At 43.1% G+C, this 15,827-nt stretch overlaps 1 protein-coding gene across 2 annotated transcripts in view; it reads right to left on the reverse strand.

Moving 5' to 3' along the window:
- The window catches only part of BBS9 (Bardet-Biedl syndrome 9), a 406,580-nt gene that overhangs the window by 171,641 nt on the left and 219,112 nt on the right, over nt 1–15,827 (reverse strand). For both annotated transcript variants that reach the window (XM_074198926.1, XM_074198924.1), the window contains exon 19: nt 3,683–3,865. In XM_074198926.1, coding sequence (XP_074055027.1) covers nt 3,683–3,865 — 183 coding nt within the window. The remainder of the gene's footprint in view (nt 1–3,682; nt 3,866–15,827) is intronic.

Consider the following 15,827-nt stretch of genomic DNA (forward strand, 5'->3'; position numbering starts at 1 on the left):
GCTTGATATTACCGACTGATGGACTTTGCAGGATGGTTAATAGTATAGCACAAGTTTTTGAAGGCAAAAAGAAAGATTGAAAAAGATCCACTAGCAGACGAGGCCATGTGCGCCTTTCTGTCATTTTGTTTGTCTTGTCCTCTACAAAAGAAAGTAAAGAAGCAGGAAGTATAATGAGAGGAAGCGTGCGGCACACCTCCAAAAATCAACCACATTGTAGCAGGTACAGTCCCTTGCATGTGAAAAGAGGCATCTTCAAATGATAACCACACAAACCTAAATTCCAATAAGCAAAAGGCAAACCTAGAAAATTCATCAAGCTCAATAAGACTGACTGTCAGATATGAACCAGCCTTCAGGGAAAATATGCCCTTCGGGGAAGTAGGAAGGGCAAGGCATTTTCCAATTCCACTAATGGACTCACGATTTGGAGTCCTTTTAGGAGGGCTCAATTAGAATCGCAGCTGACATTTTCCTTGAGACAAAATAAGAAGGCCATTTGGCATGGGTGCTCCAAGCACAAAGGAGGGATGACACCTAGTCTGCAGCAGCAGCAGGATTAAATTGTTTCTCGATGATCCTGGAAAACTGTCAGAACTGGGTAGTGTTTCCAGAGAGACAGCTGGCTACAGACCATAAGGAAGAATTCAGTCCCAAATGGAGTGACATCTATATGAAAATGGTGGGCTCACACTGCGATGAACATTATTTTTTTATAAATCATGAATTATAGATTTAACATGAACCATCAATAGAGTTGGCTAAACATGTTGCACAACCATTTACATTTTGGTCCAAGGAACAGCTTGGGTTGGGGTCCCTCCCAAGCCTCCATGACTCTGAGATGATAAGAATCACCTCTTCCTTTTGGGGAGCACAGGGGAGAGCCCTCTGCAAAGGGATGTCCTGGGGCTGACCTGCCTCCTGACACGTTCCATTTAAACAAAAAATACAACAATCCACAGCATGGAGTTGTTTGAAAAGGAAACGAACATTTTCCCAAGCACTTTCTTTCACCGCCGTTCTTCTCAGATGCTTGTGGGGAAATCGGCACACTGGCCGAGAGCTTCTGTCTGTAAATACCAGCCACATGTCTACGGGATCCCCACCCCCACCCGACATCCCACTCAATCCCCTACCCCCTTGCAACTAAACTTATGTCTAAATTACTTTCAGATTTCTGTGGTATCTTAATAACTTCAATATGGGATGTATTTTCAACATTTGGGTAAGTGGCTTCTCTCCGCCCACAAGCTCCCCTTCTTTCCAAGCAATTTTAGCTTTCCATTCTTCATGTTAGCCTCTCGGTAGGGTGCCCATCCAATAACACTGATTTGTGAGGTCTGAAGACATAATGTGAGGGATTATGAACAACCCTATGTAAACCACATACAGAATGACTCTGTCTGAAAGAATGAAAGAGGATTCCTAATTTTCAAGATGTACATGAACTGTCCTTTTGTTCTCCCAAAAGCTACCTCAACAGCCCAAAACCCAAACTGAACCTCAAAATGTGGCTGAACATGAAGAGCATGAAAAACATCATGAAGATGTCTTCAGATCCTCCTTTGCCCTTTAACATGTCTTACCTCACTGATAACAAGGGACCAAGAGACTTCAACAACTCTACAGGGAGCATACCCTTCCCCACCACCATGAAAGGGGAGAAGTTGCCCTTGAGGACTTTGCAAGAGGGAAAAGAGACTCCCAGTTCAGAAGGCTGCCAAAATCTTAGGAGATGACCACAGCTAAGTGGTCCTGTTTTCAGGTAAGAGAAATCACTAGAGAAACTAAAGGTCCTCACACTCAGGAAATTCTTCTTTATAAGAAGGCCAAAGTCCATTTTGACTTATTCTGTTCTTCACTTCATACTAAGATACTTCTCACTAAGTCATGACTTTATCAGTCTCATCTCACTTGCCATCCATGTATACCCATGTCCTTGCCAGGCCCTTAAGAGACAATGTGGCCAAATCATCACCTGGCCATCAATGGTTGAGTGTTGAGCTTCTTTGGACTTGGTCACTTGAGGAAAAGGGCATATAGGTTTGTCATGGGGGCCAAACTCAAAGTGCTCCAGCTTAGCAGGATCTGTCAGAATCTAGATGGTGCCCACAGCATCCTGGGCTCATAAACATCACAAGCCAATTGGGACCTGGAGTCATCCAGTCCAGCTCCTATGTTCTTTACCTGACTCTCCCAATGTCAGCGGGGTAAGGAGATAAGACTTTTGAAGAGGGATGCCCTACAGAAAGGGAGTTCATTAGTTACCATCTCCCACCCAAATATCACCAGATCAAATAACCCTCATCTCTGGAACCAGACTTTATCTTCTGATCCCTCTTGGGTTACTCCCCCCCCCTTAATTGGCTTCATCTCCTTCCCATACTTCACATGCTTCTATCTGAAGAGCCCTAAACCAAATGATTTGCTCCCCAAACTGTGTCCAGTGCTAGACCATAAAAGGATGACAAATTACAGCTTCCAAAAGGCTAAATATCTTTTGGGGCCCATCTCAGTCCATGGTTTCCTTGTTTCAAACACATGACACATGGTGATCTACACTCCTGCTGCTATCAACTGAGACCCCCTTAAAAGTCAATCAGGACCATGTTATCTTGCGTCAAGATGGAGTGGTTCATTCTGCCTGTTACCGAATACTACTCTAAAAGGATTTCTGGCTCTCATGAATTCTATTAGTTGTCTTCATTAAGAGAGCTCATGAGAAAGTGTGTTAGATCCATGTTTTCAATTGACCAACTGCTACGGTGTCCAGGGCCGAATAAGAACCCAGACAGAGGATATCCCTCTGCTGTGTTAGCCCAAAGGGTAAGACCATTTCTTGCTTCCTGCCCTATATTTCCCTTTTGGCTTTTCCTATTGACTTTGTGTTCATTTTCCTAGCAGTTTCCAATATTTCACTGAGCTCATTTAAGCTTACAAACCCAGAATTTCCAGGGTATTGGAAAAAAAAATTGATCCCCAAATGATTCTGAAGGCTTTGTAACCATTTAATCCATTTTTTAGGAACTCCAGGAGAAGAGACAGCAAAACTTCTCATTTCAATACCCCTTAGGGAGATGTCCCTGAACTCTAACATAGTTCTTGATTTTCCATTCTCCTGAGAGATCTGATCCAATTTGTAGCTCAGGCTTCACTTTAACGAGGCTCTCTGAGGCGTGTCCTACCATTGCTGTAGATGTTTAAATTGGAGAATGACAAATAAAAGTCATGCTAGTATCTTCACCAGCGAGAGGAGTGAGGATTTGTCAACCAGATAGCTTAATAGCAGCCCTCAGCCCTTCAAATAATCAAGTAACTATTTCCCAAGCTTCTAGGTGACAGAAGACCATAAGAAAACATGTACTAAAAAGTGGCTAAAAAATGCACCTCAGGGGCAGCTAGGTGGCATAGTGGATAAAGCACCAGCCCTGGAGTCAGGAGTACCTGGGTTCAAATCCGGTCTCAGACACTTAATAATTACCTAGCTGTGTGGCCTTGGGCAAGCCACTCAACCCCATTGCCTTACCAAAAAAAAAATGCACCTCCATTTCCAACTTTAATCAAGATTTCAGAAAAAGTGGAAAGGGTACGCCTCAGAAAGAAAATCAGGATTAAGGAGCACTTCAGATGTGCCAGTTCTCTTGAAGACCTTCCCTGTGCCAGGCAGAACAGCCCTTACCAGCTCTTGAGAATCCTGCTGCAGTGGCAAAAATGCAGCCTCAAGAATAGCGATCTGGTCAGCACTGAGCTGCTGCCACAGTCCAATCAGCATGATCACCAGGTGAGTGGCGCTCTTCAGTCGTGTGAAGGATCGCTGCAGGTTGTTGTGGTTCTCCTCTGCGGCATCCGCCAGGGCAATTACCTGCAGAAACATCAAGAGAGCTTCATCATCGGTGCTGAGCCCCAGACACCAAGGCATCACAGGGCACACACCTGTTTTTATTTAGGACAAGTCGATAAACTTGGTCTTCCATAAATATAAGCCAGAGAGAGTAAAAAATGAGACTGTCTTTTCACTCTGTTTGTGCTATAGCAAACGTGTTAAAAGTGATCCCCAATCCATGTGGCAATGGGACAAAAGTAACACATCCATATTCACATAGCTACTGCCATTCATTCATTCAGGAAGGTGGTCAATAGGCACCATGCAGGCACTGGGGAGACAGGCAAGAATCAAACAATCCCCACCTTAGGGAGCTTACATTGGATCTGGAAAGGCAACATGTACAAAGATAAGCAACACAACTACATGCAAAGGCAATTTTAAGGGCAGAGGGCTTGTCCCAACTGAGGAAAGTGAATCTTGGTAGGCCCTTGAGCTGAATCAAGGTAAGGAGGAAACACCTTCAAGAAATGGGGGACAGACACCTAGTGTCAAGACAGAAAGGCCATGCATCTGGCTGGAGGATAATAGAGGACTCCTGGCCATTAAGCCTGGACAGATAGGCATGCTAAAGAATGGTACTTGTATTTTATCCATGAGTCACCAGAGAACTACTGGGGCTTCACGAAGAGAGAAGAGGCCAGGCACAGCTTGGAGAACAATAACCCAGCAGTTGTCGATAGGATGGAGAGAGAGTGGAGGCCAAGACCAATGGCTAGTACACTACTCTAGAGGGGTTGAGGAGCAGACGAAAGAGGCTATGGAAACAAAACTAAGCCTTGGCCATGGGTGAACTATGGCTGAGTGAGGTGGACTTTGGAAACATGGACAGCTGGAAGGATGGTGGTGCCCTTTACAGACAGGAGGGCACTGCAGGCTTTACAGATGATTGGATGAATCTCAAGAATCTCCTGCCATACAACTGTACCTAAAAAATAATGTTATCGTGATCTCTGTCATGAATGCCCTCCTCAGATAAACTTCCCTTGTTCTAGCTCAATTGAGTTTGAACAGAGAGATAATGAGTACAGAGTAAACAAAACCATACACAGAGGTTTTTAACTTCAAGGGCCAAGGGACCCAGGTGATGACCCCTAAGTAGAGCAGGTTTTAATAAAGGGACATGGGGAGTGGACAGAGCACACCCCAAGGAAGCCTCATGGGAAGAGCCATCCTGCTGATAAGTCACAGGATCGTTTGCAACCCTACCCTTCAGGATTCCACCTGAAAGGTGACCGGGAACTAGGACAAAGCCCAGGCTGAGTGATGTCAGTCACTGGCCCACAGCAAGTGGAGGGAGAAGGCTCTGTTGGGTGTGTTTACTCTCAGATGCCAAATCTCCTCAGGACAAAATTGGCAGGACTGAGTTGGATTGTGGGCTTTTTTGAATGCTTGTGTGGAAAAAAAGGACCAAAAGCAGCAATTAGATGGAGCATCCCAGCTGCCCTGGTGTTTTATTTTAACGCCTCGGTGAATCCTGTGCTCATTAAAAGGAATACTCACTCCTCCAAGAAGCAACAGCCATGTCCTCATGCCGTCTACCCCACCAGAGTATGAGAAGTCACTGGAGAGGGGAAGTCTGAGGCCGGTGGGCACTAGAACGAGCGTGTTGAAAAGTCATCAGGCAGGACCCCTGCTGGATGGGCCCAATGTCTTTGGGGGAGGGGGAGATGGGGGGCTGTGCTCCCAGGGACTCCAGAAGCCACCCAGAGGTCGAGAATGAGCCAGCCCTTCTAGGCCCCTCAGTAGATGTTATATCCTTGAAGCCACAGCATAGAGTAAGGCCAGTCTTATAGTCCCCTCGAAAGTACCAAACCTTTGCTACACTTTCCCCATCACTTTCCAAAAATCTAGAAAATCAACAAAACAAAAATCAAGTCCCAAATTGTAGTATTTGCCAATTTCCAAGGCATGAATGTTCACGTTTTAATGACTGGCTCCAGCAAGTCCCTACTCAGACACAGAAGTATCACCCAAAAAGTGTCTGTGGGTAGGAAGACCAATCCCCATCAATGGATTCAGGGAACTGAGTATGTGGCTAGGAAGCTACTGCCCAAAACCCCCTTTTACCAGATGAGACTGAAAGGCAAGTCTCCCTCTATGAGGGAACATCAAATGAAAGGAAGAGGCCACTGTGGAATTCTGTCAGTCACTTTGTGATGGCTACTTCTCACTGAGAAGACCAGTCAATGGAAGAACATGGAGGTTTAAAAGAATGGTAATATTTCGGGTTTCTGCTTATCTGGGATGATGTAAAATATAGGATTGAGATTTTTTATGCAGATTTTTGATGAAGATTTTGATGTCTTTTGGTGTGTCCCCTGACCTTTCATGGCTGAGGCAATGAGAAGTGAACCAATTTCCTGAGGTCACCCAGATGACAAGGGTCAAGCCTGCATCCAAACTGATATTCTTAGACAGCAATTCTGCTATATGCCATGCTTTCAAAACAAACATGTCTAAAAGGGTGGGATGTCTGAGTACTTGCAGACCCAGGCACCTTCATCCAATGCACTTGTATCGGGATGGCTATTTAGTGACGTAATATCCCAGGACAGCACCCATCCTAAGCAGACCTGCCAAAAAGTAATGATCCAGGAGAAGTTTGGGGGATGCCACAAACTATCTAAAACTAAGCAGGGGCAATACAGGACCAACCAGAGAGAAAAAAAGCTTTTTGTCCCCCCAAAGTCCCAGAATTAGCTAAGGAAAGAATCAAAGAACTCCGTGGGTATACCACCTGGAGCAAAAGCCCAGTCTCTAGGAATTCACCAGCTGTTCACCACATTCTCCACTGGAAGGTAGTGATAACCTTGACTGTGACTCAGTTGCCCTTGAGTGTCTCCAGTGGGCCAGGTCTAAAGGGCTAGGATCATGGGACTCGGTGTCCAGCCCCTCCAACAAGGACTGGGAGATCGCCCAGTTCACTGTAAATGGTGACACGAGGCCAACCCGCTGCCGGGGCTCGACTGTAGAGGGAGTGTGTTGTATGTGTGTATTGTGTATTCTCTGGATACCAGAGGACTACAGCAGCTATCAAAGGCTTTAGGAAACGATAAATGCTAATGATTTCAAACACAATGCATAGAGCTTCCAAATTAAAGGTTTCCAAATCGAATGGAAAGCCCAGAGGACAGGTCCAAGTCCAAATGCCATACTGGAGGATGCCAAAGGATGAAGCGGCGCCCGCCCCCACCCAGGGAGCTGCTCGGGGGAAAAAGCTGAACTGACTCATAAAAATTGGTGTGAAATTAATCCCAAATACTTCCAGCTGCCAAGACAGGCTCTAAAATTGGTTACAGAGAAGCCGCGGCAGAACAGACATGAGTCACACCACAGTGAGCCTGGCCAGGCCGATCCCAGACTTCCCTGCCCGTTCTGCCACCGAGATCCCCAGCTGGGAGAGACCTCAGGGCCCATGTGGCCTCTCTCTTTACAATAAAGGAAACTGAGGACCCCGCAGACTGGGTAACTTGCCCAAGTGGCAGAGCTGAGATCTGACCCCAGGCCTCAAAGGCTGGGGCGGGGGGAAGGCATGGGTCTACCCAAAGAAAGCTCCAAGGATGGGGCTCTGAGTTCCCTACTGTCAATCACTTCAAACCCTTTAGCTGGAATCTCTAGGGGGTTTTTGGTTTGGTTTAGTTTTTTGCTCCAAAGACCTCATCATCTCTTGCCTGAATTATAGCCTCCTAACTGACCTCCCAGAATCCAGTCTCTTCCCTCTTGAATTCATCTTCCAAGGCTCTGGGCTTGGCCAAGCTCTTCTCAAGCTCCTACTGCCTCTAGGATAAAATGCAAACATCTTTGTTGGGGATGGAAGGTCCTCTCTGATTTCCCATCCTCCCTAGCCACTCTTGCCCTCCCACAGTCTGGGTTTTGGCAAAATTTGGCTACCTTCTGTTCCTAGTACCAAACAGTCCATATCTCAGCCCTCTGCCTCTGTCTAAGCTGCCTCCCATCCCATTAAGGCTCTTCCTTCTCTCCAAGCTGCCTCCTGGAATCCTACCTCTCACTCTCCTGGAATAATGTGCTTTCTACTTTGGCTTTTCCTGATTCCTCTAAGATTTGAGGGAAGCCCACCCTGAATAACTTACTTTGCATCTACTTTACATATGATATATATATATATACACATATATATATATTTACTTCTCAATATATGAGTTGTATTATTGAGGAGAGTATAATCTCTTTAGAGGCAAAGTGCTAAGACTAATGCCTGTTCAATTGATTTATTTGAATTAAGGAATTTTCCTTTCATAAAAATAATAGGGTTCATGTTTTTGTTTTTGCTGTTTCTCATTCTAAACAACTGAAAATTAAGAAAAGAACTACCCTCAATATCAGAGATTTCTTCTTTAGAACCAACAAGACAAAACCAAAATGGATATTCTGCTGCTCCCTTTTGAGAGATGCATCCAAAGGGATCATTTAGAAATTGTCTCTGAACCTCAAATTAGAATATAATAACATACGTGCTTTTATCAGGAGGATGACAGCATGCTTGGAAACCAATTTCATCACCAATAAAATTAAGCATCTTAGTGAGAAGTCAGAGCTTTCCTAGGTTTGAAACCTAGATGCTCCAGAAAGTGGAACTAATAGCATTTTAATGCAAATCCTTCATGAGGCCCCATAACTCCAAGGGGAACCCTCTCACTTGGAAAAGTTAAAGATAATCCCAGAAATACAAAGGACAGTGTGGTTCAAGGCTCACTAACTCCAGATCTCTTGACCACACCAGTTTTTCTTCAAGGTCCTCAGTTCATTCATCTAGAACATAAGAGTGTTGAACTTGACATCTGCTAGGGTTCTTTCAGTCTAAGGCTTTGGAGTCTTATGGCCATGACTTTGGATCTTGCTAACACTTTGCATTTTCCAGGTCATATTTATGGAGACTGGGAGATGTGGGAGGCATGGTCTGCAAGCAATTGCCTGGGAAAGGTCTGGGCTTCGGTGACCTGAAAACTCAGTGAGAGAGTGACGAATTAAAGATGGGCAACAGAAAGTTAATCCATCCTTAGGCTACATTTGGAGCATAGCCTGGGAACAACGTAATGATGATCAGAATGTCTTCTGGGCGGGGGTGAGGGAGAGGGAAGGGGGGGCAGAAAAAGTATAAAATTCAAAACCTTACCAAAAAGTGATAGATAGAAGCTACTATTGTATATAATAGGAAACAAATAAAATATTTACATAATACATCTGGAGAAGTTCAGCGATCTAGGCTGGAAAGACATTCTCTGTTCCCACCATAGTCTGCCCTCCTCCTTCCCCCTGTCCCCCACTTTCCCCTATCATAACAGAAGTCAATGCCAACCAAAAACTCATCCTGGACTCCTCCTCCTCTCTCCCTCCCTAGCTCCAACATGGTGCCAAGGTCTTTCGATTTCACCTCTGCAACATCTCTTAAATATTCCCCATTCTCTCTTCTCACCCCAGCCCCTTGCAGGTTTATTACCTCACTCTGGATATTATAATAGATGTGGGGGGTGGGGTCTGCCTGCCTCAAGTGATTTTCCTAAATGTCAAATCTGATCATTTGACCCTATACTCAGTAAACTCCAGTGGTTTCCTATTTATAGACTCCAGGGTCAAACACAAAACACGATATTTGGCATTCAAAGTTCATATAATCTAAGCCCCCCTCATCTTTACAGACATCTGAGACCTTACTCTCCAACATATGCTCTTCGATCTTCCATGAAAAGGTCCCTCCATTTCCCATTTCTGGGTATTTTCTCTGGATGTGTCCCATGTCTGCAACACTCTCCCACTCCCACTACTGAGCTCCCTACTTCCATTAAGTCCCAGCTAAAACTTCATCTAGGAATCCATGCTCACCCCCTCTTCATTCTGAAGCCTTCCCACTCTTATTATCTCTTCTTTATCCTGTCCAGAGCTTGCTTTGGAGATATTTGGAGATAACCCTAAGTTTCCCCAGTTCCATTTAAGTTGCTTGAGGCAGGGGCTGTCTTCTGTCTCTTATTTGTATCACCAACACTTGGCCCACAGTGGGCACTTAAATGTTTATTGATCGGTTGATTGAGAGATCAGATCACATCTGAGGGTACTCTGGATAGTGTAGAGGGAAAAGGGCATTGATAAGTTGGAGAGCAACCAGAAGAAGGCAACCAGAATGATGAAGGATCTGGAGTTCATGTCTTATCAAGATTAGCTGAAAAAAACTGGGGTTGCTGAGTCTAGAGAAGATAAGATTCAGGTGAGATTAGGAAGCTGTCTTTGTGTCTGATCTGTTGAATTGTATCTGATCTGTCCTGCTTGGGCCAACCCCATTGACCAAAAGCAATGGCTAAAAATGGCAAATTTGTATCTGAAATACAATTTCCCAAAGTGGAATGGATTCCCTAACGAAGAACCAGCCCCTCTCACCAGCATCTGGCAACCCCTGGGGAATGTTAAGTTTGTCACAGACAAGAAAGAACACATGGGACAAAGGGGTTTAGAGGGTCCCACCCAACTGTTTTTCTAGGGTCCTGGGAGCTCTCGTCTCTAAAATTAATCAGGAATCACTCACCTTCTCAGACTGTTGAGAGGGAACAGAAAAGGAGAGCCTTTGGAAGGCACAAAACACCAAAAGGGATTATCACTGTAACTTAGACTAGCACTTTCAGAATACATACATGTTATGTTACATTATATTATGATGTTATATTAGGCTGAATTATATATATATATATATATATATATATGTATATACATATATATATATATGGTGAATTACCATCAATAAAAGGTTGCTAATTCAGGTAATTGTCCATTATTCCATATTTATAAATGAGTCTATTATACAGTAGAATATCTTCACACTGTGTACTTTCCCCTCTACTCAGATTCTAGCTTTTCCACATATTATCTCTTATCCTCCCTGGGTGCAAGAGTCAATCTTTGGATATTTCTGTTCTGCCTTTTCTAATACATTAATAAAGACTGAATGCAAACACCACCAGATGGGGGAAGCTGAGCCAGAAGAGGTTTGGCGAATCCTATCCAGGACCAGCCAACACATCATCAAGAGGCCGGGACAGGGAACGCAAGGAGGCAACATAAGAAAAGACCCAACTCTTTAGAGAATCTGGCTGAGTCAGACGAATGGTGAAACTCCGTGATGCTTTCTGTTCCTTCCTGTTTGAGGATGGTTTCCCTCTACTTGAGAAAGCTTCCACTGACCCTGTTGATACCATGGGATCCACCTGGCCTGGCTTTCTATAGATGTGCATATTGAGCAATTCCTTCCTCGATCTCCTCCCCACCTGAGGACTTGTCTTTGATTTTTTAAAGCCCTGGGATATGCCAAGACCTAGCTTGAGCAGGACCAGACCATGCCATGGAAGTAGAAGGGCCCTTCTGCTCAGCCCGGGGTATGATGCCACTTCCTGCCCCAAACTGCCATATGGGAGAGCCATCGATTAATCTTTGCTTGGGTGCCCTAGGCCAGCAGTCAAGAGGACCAGGCTTGTTTTCTAGCCAAGCTTAATTAACTTGTAAGGGGGATTTTAAGAGATGCCATAGCAAATGTTTTACTAAAAGCTATATAAATTGAATGACCTGGATTCTCCTGATGCATTAAGTTTGTCATTTTATTTTCTCTTTAAAAGACAACTTTGGAATGAATTGTTCTTTAGAAACTTCCTCTGACAATTACTCCCTGAGTCTGGTGTTGTTTGTTTTTCTATTTGCATTATTTAAAAAGTTAAAAAAAAGTTAATTTAAAAATATAAGGAGAAAGCAAATTAGAGAACACAAATTCAGGATCCAAAAGCTCAGCTATGTCCTCACCAAATGGTCCATAACTCAACCTTGATTTTACTAGAACTCTGAACAGGGCAAATGATCAATCAGGGTTCCTCCATTCCAATAAACCCTAAAAACCAGCACAAGGAGAAGTTGTACTTTCATTCCATCTTACAATTAAAGAAACCCCTGGCAAAGGCTCAGTTCTTCCAGAGACTCCAGGAGGCCCCATGGAAAGGATCTAATTGTCTCCTGGGCGGGGGGGAAGTGTGTGTGTGTGTGTGTGTGTGTGTGTGTGTGTGTGTGTGTGTGTATGTGTCTATCTGTCTGTCTGTCTGTCCCCGTTTTTAGATCCCACAACCCACAGAGCTCCTTGGTCTTCCACCTCTCTATCACAACTATCTTCTCTCAGAACCCAGACCTCTTGCCTTTCCTCCATGAGGAGATGCAGATGCTAACACTAAAGAACTCACATTTGAGTACAATTCAGATCATCCCCATGAGGTATCTCCCACTCTACAAGGGCCACCTTCTGCAGCCAAGGGCTGGAAGGACTGGAGGACTTACAAAGGGAGGATCTGCTGAAGGATCTCAGAGAGCTCCTGCAAGCAAAGTTCCAAAGGGATAGGCAGACATGAGAAAGGAGGATCAGATCTGCTCAGACAGAACTAGTGGCCACTGGCAAACATCTCAGAAAGACAATTTCAGGTTCTGGCTGGTAGTTCTAAATCCATGGTGGTGTGAAATGAGAAAGACATAAGTGTCCATGGTCAAGTGGAGACAAACGAGACCCTTTTCGTAAAATTTATCTGCCAAATGTACAAGAACCTCAATCAGCCTAATGGAAACTAGCACCATTTTTTGGGTTAGCTTTGTGCTAAAAATAAAATCATTCCCAAACTTACTTCTATTTTTACCTTTTTCCCTTTTTTTCTGGCTGACCAAAATTTTACCCCTTTCCATAAAGCTACCTATAGTAAAATGAAATCCTAGTCTTAAAATAATAATTAATGGAATCAAATTGTAAAAAGAAGAATGAATATTCTCTGGAATAAAGTTACTTATTCAACAGATCGCTCTTAAATTTCAACTGCACAGTTGGCAATGTCATAGCTCATTTTACAAGCCATAGAGAATTCTGGGGACTTCCCTTTCCAAAATCAACATCAATGAGATCTGATCTGAATGGTTTCTAAGTTTAGAAACCCTTTTATTAATGTTGCATATGGCATTCCTACATGAAGATATTTTAATAATTACAGAGCTGACCACACGGCTATGAATGCCATCTTCCGTGTTCAAAAATGATAGATGGATGGGTGGGTGTCCACCAAAGCATTTAATTAGCTTAGTGGGTGGCTTGTAAGACACACAATTACATGTCTACATAAATTCAACTACTTAGCCATCTGGGCTAGCTTTCTTTCTATTTTGGACACAGTAGTTATAAATTCTTAACTAGCCTTAAAGATCATTATATTCTCTGAATGAAAGAAAAGTCAAGGGGAACTGTCAACCTGGACCTAATTATAATGAATAAGGACCAGTACCGAAACAAGAATTGATAGAAACCTTGGAAGGAAGTGGCCACTTCATTTGAAGGTCATAAAAGATAGGGCCACAGTGGATAGAATGCCAGATTAGAGTTAGGAAGACTCATCTTCCTATGTTTAAATCTGGCCTCAGACATTCAATAGCAGTGTGACCTTTGGCATGTCACTTAACCCTGTTTGCTTCAGTGTCCTTATCTGTAAAATGAGCTGGAGAAAGAAAAAGGAAACCAATCTAATATATTTTCCAAGAAAATCCCAAATGGGATCACAAAGAGTCAGACACTACTAAAAAGTGACTCAACAGCAAAAAGATATATAAGGAGAGACCCTTCCAATAAAGACAGTGGTGTGAAAACTTATAGCCAGGCTCAGCAAGATTTTAAATGATGCCGCTTGAAGTAGATCGATAAAATGATAAACTCCTTTACGAGTACAGGAGGCTGGAAGCCAGCACCAGCTCTGATAACTGGCCAGGGTCTGTCCCAGCTTCAAGGGAACAAAGCCAGGCTCCAGATAGCAAAGGCAGACAGACAGTGATGGGGCAGAAGTCAAGGATGGTCCTGGCTCCAGGATTAGTTTCCAGGCCAGGTTTGTGGAAGAGCACCAGGAGGAAAACCAAGAAGCAGATATCGCATTCAGATTGTAGCAGATCAGAAAGATGCAGACTGTAAAAGCATCAGGGCCCGTCACGGATAAAACTGCAAGGAAAGCTAACAGTTCAGAACAAAAGGGAGAAATGCAACCCAAGTAGCAGCATACTCCCTGAAAAACAGAATGGAACAAAACAGAGGTCAATGATTCAGTTAGTAACCAAAATATTAGATGAAGGTCAAAAAGCCGTGCAATGGATGACAAAGAATGCATGAGGTATCTGTGATCAAAAACAACTTCCTGAGGAAAGATGTCAAAGAAAGAATCTCAGAAAACCATGACCAAACAAAACCCTTGGACAGAACATTTCCTCAAAGACGACTGCCCAGATTCAATAGAACCAGAGGGCCAAGTGAAAATACAAAGAGTCCATTGATCACCTCCCGAAAGAAACACCAAATTGAAAACACCCGGGAATGTCATAGCCAAAATCCATAGAATTCTGGTCAAAGAAAAATGCTAAAAGCAGTTAAAAAGAAAAAGTTCAAGTACCAAGGAACCAGAAGAGTCAGGATCACATGAAACTATATTGCCAATTGCAATAAAGGAGAGAAAATCTTGGAATAGGATATAAAAAAAGAAAAAGTTAAAATAAATGGGTTTCCCTCCTAAGAATATCTTGTTCAGAAAAACTGAGAAAGTAATTTTACAAATGAAAAAAACAGAGCTTTGACAGGAGTTTCAAACATGTCTAATGAAAATAATCAAAGAATCTTTGAAACATAAAGGAGACAAACAAATCCTAGGAAGGTAAATAGACTGAAGTAGCCACAAAGAGTCTAAAGGATGATCAAGTTCTGACCTCCCAACAGGGGGATAGGAAAAAAGAAGTGTTCCTTCAGAATCCTCTTTCTTGTAGAAAGAATAAGGAACACATGTCATTCCTCAACAGATAAGTCATTTAAAGGATGTGAACAAGAGAATGGCAAAGTATTCACAACTGCAAGAAAAAATGCTCCAAATAATCAGTAATAAGAGAAACACAAATCAGAACTACACTGAGGTTTCTCTTCATACTAGGCAAAAAAAATAGGAATAGTCAGTGTCAGGGGCCAGCTGGAGTCAAGAAGAGCTGAGTTCAAAATCAGCCTCAGAGTCTTACCAGCTGTGTGACCCTGGACAAGTCACTTAACCCTTTGTCTCAGGTACCTCATCTGTAAAATCAGTTGTAGAAGGAAATGATATCTTTGCCAAGAAAATTCCAAATAGGGTCATGAAGAGTTGGACATGACAGAAAAGACTAAAGATAGGTACACTACTATATCATTGGTGGAGCTGTGAAATGATAGCTATTTCAGAAAGCAATTTGGAGATGTACAAAGTGACTTAAAATGTCCACAAACTTTGAACTAGAATGGTCTATTACTGGTCTTATATTCCATGGAAGTCATAGATAAGAAGAAAGTACCTATAGACATCAAAATATTGATATCAGCAAGCAATTGGAAATAAAATAGTTGCCCATCACTTGGGGAATGGGTAAACCCATTGTACTACAAGATGGTTCCTGGGTTGGAAGAAATGATTGATGTGATGAATACAGAGGAGCCTGGAGCAGAGCCAAGAAGACAATGTTCACAGTATCTATAAAAATGTAAATAGAAAGAATGGACATAGGAAAAGGAAAAGGAAATGTGACAAAGTTATAATGATCAATGAGGATATGAAAAGAGATGTGGGGTCCCCAGGTGTGAAATGAGTCACCTTTGGGGACTTTTCACCAGGTTAGTACGTTGTGTTGATTGCTTCCATTTCTATTGGGGTTTTTTTGGGGGGGAGGTCTTGGATACTGAAAAAAACCTATGAAGATGAAAGAAACAGAGTATCAAAAAAAGTATTTTAAAAAATAACAGCTGCCAGGCAGGGACAAGAAGTAGAGAGAAGCAACTTTTACTGCAGGGCCCTGTGCTGAGCTCATCACGAACATGATTGTACCCCACAAGGCCGGATGAGGGTTAGCCCCATTTTGCATGGAAGGAGAC

Source organism: Macrotis lagotis, chromosome 8 (genome assembly GCF_037893015.1).
Source record: "Macrotis lagotis isolate mMagLag1 chromosome 8, bilby.v1.9.chrom.fasta, whole genome shotgun sequence".
NCBI lineage: Eukaryota > Metazoa > Chordata > Mammalia > Peramelemorphia > Peramelidae > Macrotis > Macrotis lagotis.